At 54.6% G+C, this 18273-nt stretch overlaps 1 protein-coding gene across 5 annotated transcripts; it reads left to right on the top strand.

Annotated features, from left to right (window-relative positions):
* SEMA6C (semaphorin 6C) lies at positions 1–13214 on the top strand. 5 transcript variants are annotated; one of them, XM_020912470.2, is made up of 20 exons: positions 1–262; positions 2258–2307; positions 4036–4207; positions 5859–5973; positions 6262–6325; positions 6482–6538; positions 6898–6999; positions 7223–7313; positions 7535–7654; positions 7834–7922; positions 8220–8437; positions 8707–8838; positions 9104–9256; positions 9487–9660; positions 9933–10079; positions 10353–10430; positions 10557–10612; positions 10782–10826; positions 11180–11275; positions 11710–13214. In XM_020912470.2, exons 3-20 carry the CDS (start codon positions 4090–4092, stop codon positions 12747–12749), a joined length of 2895 nt encoding a protein of 964 aa, XP_020768129.2. In that variant the 5' UTR covers positions 1–262; positions 2258–2307; positions 4036–4089; the 3' UTR covers positions 12750–13214. The 5 variants fall into 5 exon arrangements, with proteins under 5 accessions (XP_020768129.2, XP_070323415.1, XP_020768120.2 ...); XM_070467314.1 differs by lacking the exon at positions 7223–7313 and having other exon boundaries at positions 7535–7631; XM_020912461.2 differs by lacking the exon at positions 11180–11275.
* Positions 13215–18273: the final 5059 nt, after the last annotated feature.

Here is an 18273-nt window from a genome sequence, read left to right as displayed (position 1 = left end):
AGGCGGGCGGGGCGGCTGGGGCCCGGCCCAGAGCTCCGGGCGGTCGCATTGTTTTCCTCCGCGGAACCGCGGCGGGAGTGGGGTTTGCGACTGGGACCCAGGACTCGAGCGACCTGACAGCGCCCGGGAGCCCAGATCCAAGCTCCATCCAATTCGGTCATTCACCACATCTCACTGGGGCCCCAGCCGATTGAGAACTCGGCGCGGTGCGCGGCCGCTGCTCGACCGCTGCGATCTTTCTCCCGCTGACCCGGATCTCGGAGCAAGTATCCCGGAGTAGGGCTGGGCTGCAGGGAGGCGGGGAGGATCGGGGCGCCGAAGGCCGAGGGTAAGATTCGAAGTGCCAGAGGGACCCGGGAGGGCGCCAGCGCTCTGTCGTGCTTGGATGACGGAGAGGGTCAGCGGAGTTGGGGTGAACCGAGGGAAGAGGGGAGCCCCGCTACGGCACTGTGGGGCGCAAGGTCTGCGCGCCTCTTGTGACCTGGCTTCTCCGAGTCGCATCCCTTGCATTGAGGAGCGCGAAAGGCATTATTTGAGGCGCGCATCGTACAGAGGCTGGAAAACCTGGTCTCTTGCCTCCCCAGCAGAGAGATTAAGGCTTCGAGACCCGTGGGGAAACGGACCCTAGCGTTTCCCCTGCAGGGATGGGAAGGAGAACGCGTCGTTCCAGACTTTGATGTTCCGGCTGCACCTCTGTCATTGTGCAAGCGGGAATCTGAGCACCTCCCAGCGGGGTTGACTTGATCAGAGAGTCGGGAATGGGCCCCCGAGGAACATTAGTCCTAGAGCCCATAACCCGCCTTCACCCCACTCGCTCAGGAGCTTTGTTAGACCTTGGTCTCCCAAGGCGGAGAGCCCGGGTGACGATTGTATCTCCAGCCCGCGGACCCCGCTCTGCGCTGGCCGCAGGCCCGCCCTCCTCGGTTCCAAGCTTCTGGCCCTGTTTCCCTGGCCTTGGAGACCCGCCTCCGCTCCCAACCCCCGCTCCCATCCCTGTTCGATCTGCGCCTGCAGGCCCCTCCAGCCCCTCCTCCCGCTAACGTGGCTCTGGGACCCGGTCCCGGCCCAGACTCTGCTACCCGCCCCTCTCCGAGCCCCAGATCCAGTGAGGGGGAGACACGTCGAGCCCCTGGCCTCAGGCCCACCTCAAGCGAGGCTCTAGACACCTGGATTATCCTCGTTCGGGGCTGGGAGGGAGGGGGGGGTAGGTAGCAAGCCTGGGGCTGATAGCTAAGGGTGAGGGGAACTGTCTTGGAGAAGGGAAGGCTCCTGTTCCCTGAGGCTCCTTGGTGCGCCCCCCACCCCCCACCCCATCCTTAGAGGAACGTGGACTGGGGCCGGCGACCAGCCCGAAGGCTTCCTGCTATTGTCCCCAGCTGGGTCTCCGCTTCTCCATCCCTTCCCCAGCCCCCTGCTAGAATCTGGCTATGACCCTGGCCACTCCCCAGAGGTGGCTGCAGGGCCAGGAGGAGAGAGAAGGGCTGTTTCCTCTTCCCAGCTAGGGGAGAACCTAGGAGGGGGAGAAAGAGCTGGCCAGGCCTCCCCCATTTGCTCCAAATGAGGGGTGTGAAGCAGCTGGGATTGGTCCTGGCAGGATAAGCCTTTCCCGAAGCCAGGGGTTGCCTGGGGGCAACTCAGATGCTGCTCACTAAAATCATCTATGGGAAGCCCTCTTAAAGGCAGCATAGTTAAGTCTGGGGGGCCAGTGCAATGGCCAACCAAGTGTTTTCAGAGGCTGGACTAATCCAGTCTAAAGTGGGGGGTAGGGTGGAGAGAGATTGGGTGGGAGGGAGGCAGGGCCTGCTCTGAGGGAAAGAAGGGGCTGGGGGTGCTTGGTATTAGAGCATTTTGCCTAGGGATGAAGAACATGCAAATGTATGCAAATTATCCTCTATTGTCCCCAGCTAGGGTGCTTTTGCTAAGACAGCTGCTGGGTTCTGAAGGTTTTCATATGGGAGTGGTCGGCATGCCCTCTAAACTCTCCCAATTGCCCCTTTTCCCAAGACTGGTCCTGAAGTTCCAGGATTTTCTGGGTAGGGTCCAGCCCCAGCGCCTGCCCTTGCCCTCACAGCTCTAGGCATGAATGGCCAGCACCTTTGTAATCAAGCTCGATATCAATGTGTCCCCCAGTTCCAGGGCAGCATCTCCCCTACCCTAGCCTCATTAGACTTCTCCTGATGTTCACATTTACTTTTAAGGGATGTGGTAAGGAGGTATAACTCAGTCTCTTCCCTCCTTCTGTCCCTTCTTCCATCAGGTCAGAGGTCTCCGATCCCCTTCAAGCCCCCAGGGGAGTCACCACCCCAGGTAAAGAAAGGGCAATAGCCCTGAGGGCAGGGATGGAAGTAGGCGTGGCCTGGGAGCAGAAGGGGGTCAGATCATTATTCTCCCCACTTGCCTGAGACCGAAGTTGTTTCCTGGGTGAAGATACCAGTTGCCCAGGGCAACTTGGGGGCGGGGCAGGAGGGGGAGGATAGGAGACAAGCTGTGTCCCTTTCTCTTCCCCTGGGAGCACCAACATCCGGAAAGATGGTGGGGGGGTGGCAGAGGGAGGCTTGGCCTTTCAGCACCAGAGAGGGTCGTTAGCTAGCTGACTGCTCTGCCCCTGGGGAGGGGGTCATCATTAGGTGCTCCTACCCCTTCCCCTCCTCCAGCTCTCTTGGGATCCCATCTGACGTCAGCCTCCCCATCAGTGACGCTGGATTGCGGGTGGGGTACACTTGGGTCCTGGCTCCAACGGTGGAGTTGTGGGGGAGATGGAATGGGGTAGGCCTGGAAGCCCAGGGTCTCTTCTTTGGGGGACATGGCAGGACAGGCAACTGAAGATTAGTGAAGGATAACTGTCTGTTCATGGAAAGGAGGGAATCTCACCCTTGATGACCTGATTTCCTGGGCTTACTCATTACTCAGCCCCTCACTTCAACTTCAAGGGAAGGCAGGAAGCTGGTGTTCACCTCCCCACTGTGGGTTCCAGCCAGGGTCAGCTTGGCTGGGGAAGGCCGATGGAGGCTGATGGGTGGGAAGGAGGGCTGTCTTACAGTTCCTTCCACCGTATCTATCTTTTCCTGGACTTTGGGCTACAATCGCCTGCCTGTCATTGAATTATTTATGTTTTCATTCCAAGGCAGCCCAAAGAGGGAAGGAAGGGAGAGAGGGACATATTCAGCCATAACTCCTCACCACACAGCCCCTTCTATGACTGGCTCCTCACAGGGAGTGGGTCCACTCTTCTCCAAATTGAGCACATGCAAGGTTTCTTAGGAGTCTGTGAGGGAACAGGGGGCTAGGGAGGCTGGGAGGGGGCACAGTGGTCGGGCAGACAGCTGCAGCCAGAGCTAAATTTAGCCTCTGATCTGGCTTTGATGCAGATTCATTTTTGGCTAAGACAGCCCCCCTCCCCCGCCCCCCTCCCTACCCAGCTTCTCCCTAGCAATGGAAAGGGCCCTAGAAGCAGGAGCTTAGACCAGGGCAAAGACCCCTGGGCTGCTCCCCAACTCTGTTCTCCTCAGCCCTGAACAGAATGATGGCTGCCTCACAGCTGCCTCTACCAAGGCACAGTGCCTAAACTGCTCCCAGGGTGCCATGGGGGTCTGTGAGGGAGGGGAGGCAGACATGGTATCCTCTTCCTCCCTCCGGTGCCAAGGAATCACTATTTATAATTTTAAGGCTTCAGGGTCTAATTATAGCTGAGACGAGGTTAGCAAGAGGGGGCCAGGAGGTGTCACCTACAGAATGTCCCAGGCCCAGTCAGGAGAGAGGAGGAAAGGCTGAGTGAGAAGGCTGGGGGGAGGGAGCGGGCGTATCCTGTCCTTACCTGGGGTCACACTGGCAGGCTTCACACCGGCCAGTTTGGGCCAGTTGGAGAGGGAAGGGCCTTGAGTGACAGTGACAGCCGGCTGGCACTGAGGCAGTGCCAGAGATAGGATCCCTTACCCTTCTCCGCAGGGTCTTCTGGGGATAGACCTGGGAAGGAGCCCTCCTGCTTCAAAGGTGGAGGGGGTTTGGCCCCTCCCCCACTTCTGTCTTCTCTTTCAGGGCCAGCATATGGGTGAGGGGGCGCCCCCTGGGGCCTGAGCTGCCCCACACAGAATGCCCCGTGCCCCCCACTTCATGACCTTGCTGCTACCGCTCTTGCTGCTCTCAACTCCCCACACCCAGGCTGCATTTCCCCAGGACCCTCTCCCTCTGCTGACCTCTGACCTGCAAGGTGAGTGTGGTACCCTGACTCTCTATGTGCGCTCAGCACTCAGTCTTGGCAATTAGACACTGAGACCTTTTGTGTGGGTAGTAAGCTGAAGGAGGGCTCTCAGTCTCATGGAAGCTAAGAGTTGACAGGAAAGAGGAGCAGACAGCTGGAGTGGCACTGAGGCCAGTCACTTCTCATCCTCGGGCCGACTTTCTTCACTTCCAGGCAGCATTGTTCAGTAATAAAGAACATGGACTCTTGCTCAGACCAAACCTTAGCAGGTTCAAATTCCTGTTAAAGCTGCTCACTTTATGATCAGTTATTTAAACTTCTTTGCCTCAGTCTCCTCATCGGCAAAATGAAGATAATAATTGTATTCTACCAGGAATTCCCTGGTGGTCCGGTGCTTTCATCACAGTGACCACAGGTTCAATTCCTAGTTTGGGAACCAAGATCCCACGGGCCATGAGGCATGGTCAAAAAAAGAAGTATTTTACCTCATAGAATTATTTAGGGATTAAATGAGGTAATACAGGTAAAGTGCTAAGAACACTGTCTGGCACAAAGTAAATGATGTATATGTGTTTGCTATTATTAGCTACAAAATGAAGGCTTGGGACTAATTTAGTGGTTCCCAACACCTCTTACCTCCCTTTCCACCACTTTATCATCACCACATCTGGGTCCGTCACGGTGGGACCTACCGAATGTCCCAGGCCCTGTCAGGAGAGAGGAGGAAAGGCTGAGTGAGAAGGCTGGGGGGAGGGAGCAGGCGTATCCTGTCCTTACCTGGGGTCACACTGGCAGGCTTCACACCAGCCAGTGTGGGCCAGTTGGACAGGGAAGGGCCACTGTCCCACCATGACAGACCTTTATCTATCTGCAGCTTCCTGTTATATATGTAGAATTTAGAGTCATTTTAAGGTTGAAGTAATTTTAAGGCAGTTAAGTTATTGAGAGTAACTGTTGGGGGATAGATAAGAGTAGCAAACACCTCCATGTGCCAGACACAGTTCTAATCATGGTATAAATGTTAAATCACCTCTCTCTCTGAACTCTGGGCTCCCTCTGAACACTGATGACTGGTTTCCATGATCAGGCCAGGTGGATGCTGGAGTTGGTCAGAGGAGGCAGAAAGCTTGGAGGATTGAGGTGGTCTGTGAAGAGCCTTGAGGGGAGGGTGCAAAAAGAGGGCTGGGAGAGATGGTGTGAGGAAATGGTCTATATGGGACAGCATACAATGTGGAATGAAAGGGAATCGCTAGCCCTAAGGCAGATCTAAGAACTGGGTTGGGCTCAGTTCTGAACTCAGACAGACCTGGATCTGAATTGGGGTGCCTGCCACTCCCAAGCTAAATGAGCTCTGCAAATTTCTTATTGGTTTTAAGCCTCAGGTTCCTCATCTGTAAGATGGTACCAACCTACTTCATAGGGTTGTTGTCTGAAATGAGACAATGCAGCTCAAGTGCTAACACAGTGCTTGGCAGAGGTAAAGTGCTCAGAGTTAGCTGATATTGTGTTTATTAATAGCCTTATTAATACCTTTATTAATACCTCCCAACTCATCTCACATATCCACTATGTCCAGGGCTGGGTTTCCCCTGGTTGGAGAGGATGTTGAGGGAGTGTTGTATCCTGAGGGCATCAGCACCCACCCCTCTGTGCCTTCTAGGTATTTCTCCATTATCCTGGTTCCGGGGCCTGGAGGATGATGCTGTGGTTGCAGAACTTGGGCTGGACTTTCAGAGATTCCTGACCCTGAACCGGACCTTGCTAGTGGCTGCCAGGTAAACTGGCTGTGGCACCACTGTGGGGCTGCCATGCCTGTTCCCAGGCAGGCATGAGACCTGCATGGCCACTGCAACATTTTGCAGAGCACACATGTGGGTGTACAAGCCCCAGAGTTTGGACATGCTAGGACCCAGAACACAGTTGCCAAGGTGTGGAGTCGGGGGAGAAGGTAGGGCTGGAGGTCTACACTGTCCCGAGCAGCTGAACACGGACTAGGTAGGGACTCAGGAGTTCAAGTGGGGAGCCGTGGCTTGGCTCTGATCCCTCCTTGCTTCTCCCTTCAGGGATCACGTTTTCTCCTTTGATCTTCAAGCCCAAGAAGAAGGGGAGGGGCTCGTGCCCAACAAGGTGAGGGGCTGTGGGGGAGGAGGTTGAGGCGTGGAGATGAGGCCGGAAAGGTCTAACGGGGATCCAGGGGGTGGGAAGAAGGCTCCAAAAGGGAACCATGATGTGCAGTGGGACTAGGTTGCGCCATGATTTTCCCTCTTCTACTTTTTCCTCCAGTATCTAACATGGAGGAGCCAAGACATGGAGAACTGTGCTGTGCGGGGCAAGCTGACGGTGAGGAGTGGGATGAAAATCTTGAGGGTAGGAGATGACCCAGCCTCCAGGCTCTGTCCAACTGACCCTCCACTGTACCCAAATCTCCACTACTTCTCTTATCTCAAGTCACAGAGGAAAATATATAGGAAAGGGAATTGATGATTTTTAGCTTCCTTTACACATCTCACACAAAAGAAGAGTGAGGCTCTGAGAGGCCAGAGAACTTGCCCAAGGCCCCAGGACTAGTAGTAAATAGCTTCTTTGAAACTTTACCCCCTATTGCTCTAACTGGCTCAAGGAGGATAACCCTACTTCCATGACCCCCTGTCCCACTCCCAGGGAGCCCTGTGGCTGACATAGAATTCTGGATTCTCTAGGACGAGTGCTACAACTACATTCGCGTTCTCGTGCCCTGGGACTCCCAGACGCTCCTTGCCTGTGGAACGAACTCATTCAGCCCCGTGTGCCGCAGCTATGGGGTACAAAGGCGAGGGTGGGACATCACGATGGGAGTAGCAGGAGAACTCAAGCTGGGCGATCAGTTTGGTGGGGATGCACAAGCAGGGGTTGGGGGACAGAGTGCCCAGGGTGGAGGGTCCAGCAGAGGTGGGGCAAGGAGGCAAGGGGACATGAGGAAGTGGGCTATGGAGCCAGACTTGCAACACCCCAAGGGTTCCAAGAACCTGTTCCTTCTGCCTCCAGATAACTTCACTGCAGCAGGAGGGTGAGGAGCTGAGTGGGCAGGCTCGATGCCCCTTTGATGCCACCCAGTCCAATGTGGCCGTGTTTGCAGGTGTGCACCTGGGCATGTGAGAAGCAGGCATGTGGCTGCCATGTTAGCCCCTTTCCCAGTTTGGTCTTTCCTGCATGCTCCTGAATCAGGGGTAAGGTAGGGGCCAGCGTCGGGGTAAGGTAGGGGCCAGCTTCAGGCCAAGGTAGGGGTGTGGGAGGCCCAAGAAGAACCAACATACAGATCCCTGAACTCCCCTGATGCCACCCTACCCACCCCTCCAGAGGGCAGCCTGTATTCAGCCACAGCTGCAGACTTCCAGGCCAGTGACGCTGTGGTTTACCGAAGCCTTGGGCCTCAGCCCCCGCTCCGCTCCGCCAAGTACGACTCCAAGTGGCTCCGAGGTCAGGGTGGGCCTAGGGGAGGGAGGCTGCTCTTGGGGAGGAGGTGCAGGGGGAGGGCTGCGGCAGGCAGGTGGTGGGAATTGTGTGCAGGTGTGCTAAGGGGAAAGGCGGCGTGGGATCAGGAGATTCTGGACAGGTACAGATACTCTTCCATACCGTTCCTGCTACTCCCCACTCAGAGCCACACTTTGTCCACGCTTTGGAGCATGGAGACCATGTCTACTTCTTCTTCCGAGAAGTCTCTGTGGAGGATGCCCGGCTGGGGAGGGTAAGGAGGTGGGCACCGGGGGTGGTAGCTAGAGGGTTCTGCTGGATCCTAGGAGCCAGACATTCAGGGAAGAGCTCCCGGCTGGGCTCAGACCCCCACTGTGGAGCTGCCTTCAGGCCTCAGTCCCCTCATCCTGCTGCCCCTCACCTTGACCTGGACTGACCAACCACACCACGTCCTTCCTTTGCTGTGCCCCTGACATTGGTCCCTTGGTACTCTAACCCCACCAAACCGCTCTCATCCTGCTGGCCTGGGGGCTCTCTCACTGACCTCCTTCCTCCCCGACTCTCCCGACAGGTGCAGTTCTCCCGTGTGGCCCGTGTGTGTAAGCGTGACATGGGTGGCTCACCTAGGGCCTTGGACCGCCATTGGACATCCTTCCTCAAGCTGCGGCTCAACTGCTCTGTCCCTGGAGACTCTACCTTCTATTTTGATGTCTTACAGGCCTTGACAGGGCCTGTGAACTTGTATGGTCGCTCTGCTCTCTTTGGGGTCTTCACCACCCAGACCAATAGGTTGGTACTAGACTAGTCAATGTAGCCCAGTCTGTCCCCTTCCCTCCATGCCTCCCAGGAACAAAGACCATCCCTCAGAGCCTACGGATGAGGGTGGTGAGGGGAAACTCCATTTTCCTGTACTTTCTTGGCATGGCCCCCAGGGGCTGCCCCGCTCTCTCAGGCTCTCCCCTAAGATGGTATGTGAAGGGGGGAGGCCAAGTCTTACCTGGGAGGCACTCTGCTGTCCCTTCTAACACCTAGCCCACATTGTTCTCTGGCTCCCTCAGCATTCCTGGCTCTGCGGTCTGCGCCTTCTACCTGGATGATATCGAGCGTGGGTTTGAGGGCAAGTTCAAGGAGCAGAGGAGTCTGGATGGGGCCTGGACCCCTGTGTCTGAGGACAGGGTCCCCTCCCCCAGGTACCCAGAATGGGGGGGCTTTGGTGGAGGCAGAAGCAAGCAGTGTCTGCTCCCCAAATAGGTTATGAGAAGAGGGCAAGGTGTCCAAGGTCTGGGGAGAAGGCTGTCATGGGTTGGCAGCAGGGAAGGGAAGCAGTAGTGTGAATGTCTGTGCGCAGAGGGAACAAGGGGCCTCCCAGCCTTAGGGCAGGCTGCTGGGGCTTAGTTAGGCTCTGTGACCACCAGCTCCCTGCCCTAAGGCTGCCTCTTCCTATGTGTCCTCCAGGCCCGGATCCTGTGCAGGAGTAGGTGTAGCTGCATTGTTCCCCTCTTCTCGAGACCTCCCTGATGATGTCCTGACCTTCATCAAGGCTCACCCACTCCTGGACCCTGCTGTGCCACCTGCCACCCATCAGCCTCTGCTCACCCTCACCAGCAGGTATAGAGCTAAAAAATCCTGACCACTACCATCCGCCCCTCACCCACTCTCTTTATCTGACCCCACAAGGTAAATCATATTAGTAGGAGGAAGAACCTATGAAAGTGGGAGGGACAGAGCTAAGAAGGAAACCCTGGGCTGGGTGAAGGGCAGAGAAGGGGTATCCAGGTCCTCGAAACACTCAATCTTCCACTGGTCAGGCTATCCTGACCTGAGGCCTATTCCTCCAGGGCCCTACTGACCCAGGTGGCTGTGGATGGCATGGCTGGTCCCTACAGTAACACCACAGTCCTGTTCCTTGGCTCCAATGATGGGACAGTGCTGAAGGTGCTGCCCCCAGGGGGGCAGTCTGGGGGCTCTGAGCCCATTCTGTTGGAAGAGATCGATGCCTACAGCCCCTCCCGGTGAGCCCTTTGTCCAGCAGGCCCCCTGCAGAGCAGGGATGGGATGTGAGGTGGGAGACGGGGATATGGGGATGGGGTGGGGACTCTGATATTGGAAGTTGTGGGGAAGAGAGAGGGACTTGGAGAGAAGATGACATTGTGTGGCATTGCAGGGTAGCCCCATGAGTTGTATTCAGTTGCTTGTATGCCTCCCCACCTTCTTTTCTTTACCTCACCCAGGGAAAAAGGAGCCTCACCTGCTCCATCTCTGACTCCTTCTGGCCTCACCTTAGGTGCAGTGGGAAGCGGGCAGCCCAAACAGCACGGCGGGTCATAGGGCTGGAGCTGGACACTGAAGGTCACAGGCTCTTTGTGGCTTTTTCTGGCTGCATCATCTACCTCCCTCTTAGTCGATGTGCCCGGCATGGGGCCTGTCGGAGGTGAGAGGGACTTGAGGCCAGACTCCCTGGGCCTGCAGGCACAAAGGCATTGGGGGTGGCAGGGAAATGCAGGGGATGGTTGTGTGTGGTGGGATGTCCACAAGCAGCCTGCAGGTGGGCAGTCACCAGGGACGGGACTAGGGATTGGTGTGGATAGGATGGGAGTATCAGGCTAGGAGCCTCCTGCAGGCCAGGGTGAGAGTCAAAGAGGCAGGGGAATGGACTGTGATTAGAGTGGAGGGTCCCAGCCTCATATGACTCAGTTTTCCCTAGGAGCTGTCTGGCTTCTCAGGACCCATACTGTGGATGGGACAGCTCCAGAGGCTGCGTGGATATCAGGGCACCTGGTGGGTAAGTGAGGGGCTCCTGGATCTCCTGAGGAGAAAGCTCCCCACTACTAAGAGAGGTGGCGGAGGGCTAGGCTGGGGGAGGGGACAAGAAGTATACCTGCACTGAGCCACCTCCGTTTCCTCCTAGGATTGATGTGGATCCAACTGGTAACCAGGAATCCATGGAGCATGATGACTGCCAAGGTAAAAAGGGCAAAGGCAGCTGTATCCATTGTTGAGTATGGCTCTGATGGCCATAGACACCATCCCAGGTGTGGGCTTTTGTCCTTCTCTCCTTCTGTGGCATGGTCATGCCCATCAGTTCCTCATGAAACCTACCCCCACCTTCACCCTTTCTCTCCCTGTTTCATAGATGGAGCTACTGGGAGTCAGTCTGGTACAGGGGATTCCACTTATGGTGAGTTCTGTTGTCCCAACTTCACCATGCTTAGCCCACACTCACCCAAGTCCATGCCCCATGGCAGCAGCAGACCAGCACCCTGGACACTCTGAGAGAGTCTCAGAAAGGGTTAACATTCTAAATATCTAGCATATAGCTCAGTGCTTGGCCCATAATAGGATGCCTAATAGATAGTTTTTGAACAAAGAAATGAAAGAATGCCTTGCATGGTAAGCCCGTCCCCATTCCCAGAGGAAAATGAAGGCTGCAGCTCCGGACTTCTGGGTTTCAAAGGAGGTGGGGGACACGCTGCGGGTATCAGAGGTGAAGAACAGGAGTCTCACTGGCTCTGACCTGGTCTCTGTCATCAGTGCTTCTGAGTCCTGGCCCTTCCCCTGAGACCCCCAGCCCCCCCAGTGATGCCCACCCCCGGCCCCAGTCTTCCACTCTTGGAGCTCACAATCAGGGTAAGGGGGCTGGTTGGGAGGGATAGGAATGAAGTGTGGAGCTGCCGATTCTTGAAGAATTCTAAGCCCCTCACTGATCCTTGTTTGGTGCCCACTAATAATGCCTGTTTGGAGCCTCCCCTCCCTTCCCTTCCCCAGAGCTGGCCCTCCCAGCCCCGCCTCCTTCAGCACGGGCAGAGTTTGGCAGTTGCTCTTGGCATGGCTACAGGGGCCGGAGCTGGGATGAGGCTCCCCAGGCCCAGGCTCTAGCTTGTGTGTGAGCGGTGGTTGGGTGGCCTGTGTGTGTTGAGGGGTCAGGGGAGGAGACTCCTGAAGAGGGTCAAGGCTGTGTCGGAGTGAAAGCAGAGCAGTAGTCGAAGAGAGGGACACTTGGAACATGTCTTCCCGCGGGCCTACCTTCGCTGAGCCTCCCTCTCCTCCCTCTCGGTTAGCAGGCGTGCGCCGGGACCTCCCGCCAGCCTCAGCCTCCCGCTCAGTCCCCATCCCACTCCTCCTGGCCTGTGTGGCCGCGGCCTTCGCCCTGGGCGCCTCGGTCTCTGGCCTTCTGGTCTCCTGCGCCTGTCGCCGAGCGCACCGACGTCGGAGCAAGGATATCGAGTCCTCCGGGATCCCACGTCCTCTCTCCCTCCGCAGCTTGGCCCGGCTGCATGGGGCGGGTCCAGAGCCGCCGCCGCCGTCCAAGGACGGAGACGGGGCACAGACGCCGCAGCTCTACACCACCTTCCTGCCTCCTCCCGAGGGCGTACCCCCGCCGGAGCTGGCCTGCTTGCCCACCCCGGAGTCCACGCCAGAGCTGCCGGTCAAGCACCTCCGCCACGCCGGGGGTCCCTGGGAGTGGAACCAGAACGGGAACAACGCCAAGGAGGGCCGGAGCCGCGCCCGGGGCGGGAACGCGGCGGGTGGTCCCGCGCCGCGCGTGCTGGTGAAGCCGCCGCCGCCTGGCTGTCCTGGGCAGGCCGTGGAAGTCACCACCCTGGAGGAACTACTGCGCTACCTGCACGGCCCGCAGGCGCCCAGGAAGGAGGCCGAGCCCCCGGCCGCCGCTCCTTTCACCTCGCGGCCGCTGCCGCCCGAGCCCGCCCCCACCCTCTTTGCCGGCCCCAGCCTGCTGCCCAGGGACTGTGCCCCGCCTCGGAGGCTGGACGTGCCCCCGGAGGGCAAGTGCCCGGCCCCCGCCGCCCGGCCTGCGCTCTCCGCCCCAGCTCCCCGGCTCGGGGTGGGCGGCAGCCGGAAGTTGCCCTTCTCCTCGCACCGTGCACCCCCTGCGCTGCTCACCCGAGTCCCCTCGGGAGGCCCCTCCAGGTACTCAGGGGGTGCCGGGAGACACCTCCTGTACCTGGGTCGGCCTGAGGGGCACCGGGGCCGCGCCCTGAAGAGGGTGGACGTCGAGAAGCCCCAGGGGCCCCTGAAGCCTCCCTTCGTCGGGCCCTCCTCGCAGGCGGCCGTCCCTAACGGCAGCCATTTTAACTTTTGAAGGGAGTTGCCCCAAGGCCTCAAAAGGGGCCCTCGAGGCCCATGCCCTCAGAGGCTGTGAGCCTGGACGCGTCTCCAAGGACAGATGACCTCCTCCTCTGTTCCACACCTCCAGCCTTCCTGGACTCTGAGAGTCTCCCGGGGTCCCTGCCCGCCTCGGGTTTATTTATTGACTGCCGACTGTCTTTTCCCCCTGTCCTCGAGAGAGGAGTGGGAGGTGAGAAGCTCGCCCCCTCAGTGAGCCAGCTTTTCGGGGGTAACTGGCACACTCCCACTCCCCCTCTCCCTCAGCCAAGCTGCCTTAACTCGCCCCTCCGGGCCTCCACAGACTGGGCCCCGGGCGGGCCGCACGGCGGATGGCCGGGGCTGAGCCACTCGCGTTGTGTACAGAGTCCTCGGGCCTCCTGGGACGTGCCTCCTCCTACTATGTAGGAGCCTCCACTTCCCAATACAGCTGTGTCCCCGAGCCGCTGCCTGACTTTACTCGCGGAGCGGGCGGGGCGGGATGGGACGGGAACCGGTCGGCTACTCTGAGCATCTTTGCTCCAGAATTTCTGCCTTCAACTTGCCCTTGACTCTCTCCCGAGTAATTGGGATGACTGCGGTCCCACCGGGGTTAATCAGGAAAGGTTTCCTGAAGGAGACAAGCGAAGAAATGATGCGTGGAGATGAACCAGGGCCCAGGAGACCCCGGGTAGAATTTAGGTGGGGTTAGAGAGGGTACTCTAAGCCCGTTTCTGGATCGAGGTAAGAGGCACTTTTTCGTAGAATGCTCGACAGGGCGGGAGGAGGGTATTTGGGGAGAAATAAAATGAAGCTGCAGTGTAAGTGAAGTTTCGCATCAGGAAATCTTGTCAAAAGAGAATTTCGCTGGAAGAACGTGGGTCTCAAGAGAAGGCTACACACATACAAAAAAACAACAAACCCAGCAAAGGCTTCACTCCTGGAGGAGCCAGGGGTTTGCCCCAACAGTTCCCTAAGGAGCAGTTACCCTTCGCAGAGCCAGAGGGGCGCCGAGAAGCGTGATTCTTTGCACGCAAGCGTAGCCTCTCCTAGCGAATGCCCCTGCAGCACTCCAACCCCGCGTGCCGAAGATCAGCTAGCGTGTGTAGTGAGGTTCCTCTGGCCGGGGCTGGCTGTAGATACCTGTCCATTACTCCCGGGGACCAATGAGAGGGATGAACAGGATCTGCCCCGCCCACTACCTCGAGCTAAGGACACTTAAGGCCCTGAGCAGGCGGTGGCCGCTTTTGCGGATTTACAAGTCTGGGTTTTTACCGGCGCGTGGCTGGAGTATCCCACAGGGTTGGAGTCCTAGACTTCCCTGTCGCTGGCGCCGCCTAGAGGCCAGTCCACGCCTTGCAGCTAAGGAAATCTCGCCGGGCTCTCTCCCGGTTCTTTGCCTAAAAGGCTTGGGCAGGAATCCGCTTGGAACAGTTTGTTGAAGAACCGTGAGATGGTTGCTAGCTCCGCCCTTTACTCCTTGTTATCCTGCCGATTCAAAGATCCACCCTTAGCCTTAGCCTGAAAACTGGGGTTGAGAGGCTCAAGTACGATAAGTATGAGAAAACTCTAAAGGAGAAAACATTGGTATCTTGTGATTTGTGAAGAAGTGAAAGTGAAGTTGCTTAGTCGTGTCCAATTCTTTGCGATCCCATGAACTGTAAGCCTACCAGGCTCTTCCATCCATGGGATTCTCCAGGCAAGAACACTGGAGTGGGTTGCCATTTCCTTCTCCAGGGGATCTTCCTGACCTGGGGATTGAACCCCGGTCTCCCGCATTGTAGGCAGATGCTTTACCGTCTGAGCCCTCCAAACCCACACTTAGGCTATTATTCTATCTTTGCGGCCTGCTTCTACTCAGCAATCTGTTTCCCTTTGTACCCTTACAAACTTCACTTATAGATTTTCCCCTCAAGGTTTTTAAATGCTCTCTGAAACTTCTCACACCTTGGTTAGCTGGTTTCACCAAATTCGGCTGTCCTCCAGAATCTACCCTCTTTCTCCTTGAAGCTTGTTTACACCAGCTTGGAGAGGTCCTTCAGATTCCACCCCCACCGACCCCCCCCCCCGCCCAACTGGATGCCTTACTTAAACCAAGATGCATTGAAGTCATTGCTAGTTTCTAGATAGCAGAGGAAAGCAAGGAAGGAGTAAAGAAGCTTTTCAGTCACCTGACTTCATTATCCCTTTCAAACCAAGCCAGGACAAAGAAAAATTCTAAGACTGCAAACTTTCATAGCCCTCTGAGGGCAAATTCACACAAATTCTTCAGTTCAGCCCTGAAGGTGGTCACAAAGATGGGGGTAAAATACCCTCAGGTTTCAATGTAGACCCCAAAGAAAAGTATAATAGAATTTTAATCTTGTGACTCTGCGGGCAGCTGCAATTTACAGGTTAAAGTTTCAGTTTCAGTTTAATTGTGAAGGGTTTTCATTTATTAGAATTTCTAAAGGATGGCAACTTCTCTAGTCAAGAGTACCCAAGCTGGACTCTGAGAACTTTCTCAGGGCTTGGGAAAGCAACTATGTTGCAGTGAGAGCAAACAGTCCTTGGACTCTGTCCACTTAATAGTCTTGTGGGTGACCTTGGCAATTGGACTAACCTCTCTGCACCTCAACTTCTTTTGTAAAGTATGGAAAGAAATATGCCAACAGGGGTTTATAAAGCATTATATAAATATATAAATTTATATTTATTGATATATATAAATATATAGGTTTAAATTAAATGCTTTGTGGGAAATAGTTCAGGTCAGTTCAGTCGCTCAGTCGTGTCCGACTCTTTGTGACCCCATGAATCGCAGCACGCCAGGCCTCCCTGTCCATCACCAACTCCTGGAGTCTACCCAAATCCATGTCCATCAAGTCGGTGATGCCATCCAGCCATCTCATCCTTTGTCATCCTCTTCTCCTCCTGCCCCTAATCCCTCCCAGCATCAGGGTCTTTTCCAATGAGTCAACTCTTCGCATGAGGTGGCCAAAGTTTCAGCTTCAACATCAGTCCTTCCAATGAACACCCAGGACTGATCTCCTTTAGGATGGACTGGTTGGATCTCCTTGCAGTCCAAGGAACTCTCAAGAGTCTTCTCCAACACCACAGTTCAAAAGCATCAATTCTTTGGCACTCAGCTTTCTTCACAGTCCAACTCTCACATCCATACATGACCACTGGAAAAACCATAGCCTTGACTAGACAAGGCATTACTTTGTTGGCAAAGTAATGTCTCTGCTTTTTAATATGCTATCTAGGTTGGTCATAACTTTCCTTCCAAGGAGTAAGCATCTTTTAATTTCATGGCTGCAGTCACCATCTGCAGTGATTTTGGAGCCCAAAAAAATAAAGTCAGCCACTGTTTCCACTGTTTCCCCATCTATTTCCCATGAAGTGATGGGACCAGATGCCATGATCTTAGTTTTCTGAAATAGTTACTTATCCCAAATAGACTACTACCAAGAATGTAATTCATTAGCACATGTGAAAAACCTCATCCTGACAGAGCAGTGAATAATAAATTAAGGGATGAATTGAAAGAAATTATCACTGACAACATAGGGATAAACATGATCCTAAATGAGAAATCTGCTGATAGTCTTTTTTTTTTTTTTAATTAGGATATTAGCTCAAACTTTTGTCTTCAGAAAAAAAACAAAATGTGCTAACAGGAGGATAAAGTTATCATCCTGAGGGATTTCTAAGCTGATTTCTCAGAGGCATTCTGGGAGGTTATGGAGAAACCAGGGCCCCAGCAGGCAGAGTCCATCAGCTTGTGTAAAGCTTTGGGGACCTGAAACACAGAAGGTTCCACAGTCACAAAGCCTGAAAAGCTGTTCAGCATCTTTTGTAGCTAAGTCACAGGGGCCTGAGCTATTATTATCTCTCAGATTTATGTCTCCTTGATACCACTACCCTACCCTTGGGAATCACACAGGTATGAGTCACGCTCTGTTACTTAAACCAGCAGTTGACCCTTTAGAACTGTTGACTCATAAGAATTTAAGGTTACATGTATGAGAGTAAGATGGAAGTATATGGATAAAATATGAAATTTATGAATATACCAGGTATATTGAGGTCCCAACAGAAAATAATTGACATGCTCAAAATAATCAAGGGCTACTTTTATGTTTTTTTGAAGAGTTAACTTTTAAAAATTGTTGGCAAGGGATAGGTTAGTAACTTGAGGCTAGTAACAGCCTTACACCTGAAAAGAGAAAGGGAGGTTGTGGTTACTGAGGCTTTGCGAGATAGCATTGAGAGCAGTGGCCTTTAACCAAAGGAGTGGGGCCCAGGCGACCCCAACGGAGGGAAACTGGGAAATCAATACACTGATTTCAGTCATTTTTCTCCATCCTGTCTTCTGCCGAGAACTTCCTATTGACTGAATCCAACTGGAAGCCAAAGTGCAGGGAACCCATTGATAAAATTCATGCAGCTTAGCTTCCCAGGGGGCATCCCAGGTGGCGCTAGTGGTAAAGAACCTGCCTGCCAATGCAGGATTCGATCCCTGGGTTGGGAAGATCCCCTGAAGGAGGGCATGGCAACCCACTCCAGTATTCTTGCCTGGAGAATCCCATGGACAGAAGAGCCTGGTGGGCTACAGTCCACATGGTCGCAAAGAGTCGGACACGACTGAAACGGCTTCACACACACAGCCTCCTAAGATACAGGAAGAAGGAGAGTGATCTGAAGGAAATATAAAAATATCCAGCATACCTAGATATGAAGACCCATCCATCTCCCACAAGAAGGGTTATCTTTAACTCTCCCCGCTTAAGTGTTGCTGACGAGCAACTTTATGAAGATGCCTCCTAAGTTAGTTTAGAAGCAAATTTTACTTAGGGGATTTTGCAGGAAAGGCTGCTTGGAGAAGTTACTTCTCCCGTATCTTTTCCTTTTTTTAAAAATTAATCATTTTATTTTTGGTCGCACTGAGTCTTCGTTGCTTCGGGTGGGCTGTCTCCAGTTTCAGTGAGTGCAGGCTGCTCTGTCTCAGCGCACAGGCTGTCCCTGCAGCGGCTTCTGCTGCGGAGCACAGGCTCTAGGCACACGGGCTCAGTGGCTGCTTGTGCCTAATTGCTCCGAGGCATGTGTAATCTCCCCAGACCAGGGATTCAATCCGTGTTCCCTGCATTGGCAGGCAGACTCTTATCCACTGTACCACCAGGGAAACCCACTTCTCCCATTTCTTAACTACAATTTGAGATAAGTTAAGTTGCCCAAAGTTAAGTGAGATGGTATTGTGACTAACGGACAAACTATAGAGGAAAAAAAAAAAAAAACACTAATAACTGTGTAGAAATAGGAGCTTTAGAAAGAAAAAAATGTCTTTTAAGCTGAGAGACTTGGGGCAAAGTCACAGCCTGTTTTTTAGTATCTACATACTGAAGATAATACATACCTTGCAAGATAGGTATGCTTGTGTATACACAAAATACCTAGCTCATTGATGGACATATGGCAAAAGCTAAAAGCATGTTACTATTTATGATATTGGCTTCTCTCTCAAATACCATTTTATTTTA

The sequence above is a fragment of the Odocoileus virginianus genome, chromosome 5 (assembly GCF_023699985.2).
Source record: "Odocoileus virginianus isolate 20LAN1187 ecotype Illinois chromosome 5, Ovbor_1.2, whole genome shotgun sequence".
Lineage (NCBI taxonomy): Eukaryota > Metazoa > Chordata > Mammalia > Artiodactyla > Cervidae > Odocoileus > Odocoileus virginianus.
Note: the sequence above shows the minus strand (reverse complement) of the source record. Positions and strands in the feature narration are given on the sequence as shown.

Excerpts from the sequence above, each read along its gene's own strand:
- SEMA6C (XM_020912470.2), top strand. The coding sequence starts at position 4,090 with ATGCCCCGTGCCCCCCACTTCATGACCTTGCTGCTACCGCTCTTGCTG. Across the intron at positions 7,923-8,219 it reads AGGATGCCCGGCTGGGGAGG|GTGCAGTTCTCCCGTGTGGC; the intron begins GTAAGGAGGTGG and ends CTCTCCCGACAG. Across the intron at positions 9,257-9,486 it reads CTGCTCACCCTCACCAGCAG|GGCCCTACTGACCCAGGTGG; the intron begins GTATAGAGCTAA and ends CTATTCCTCCAG.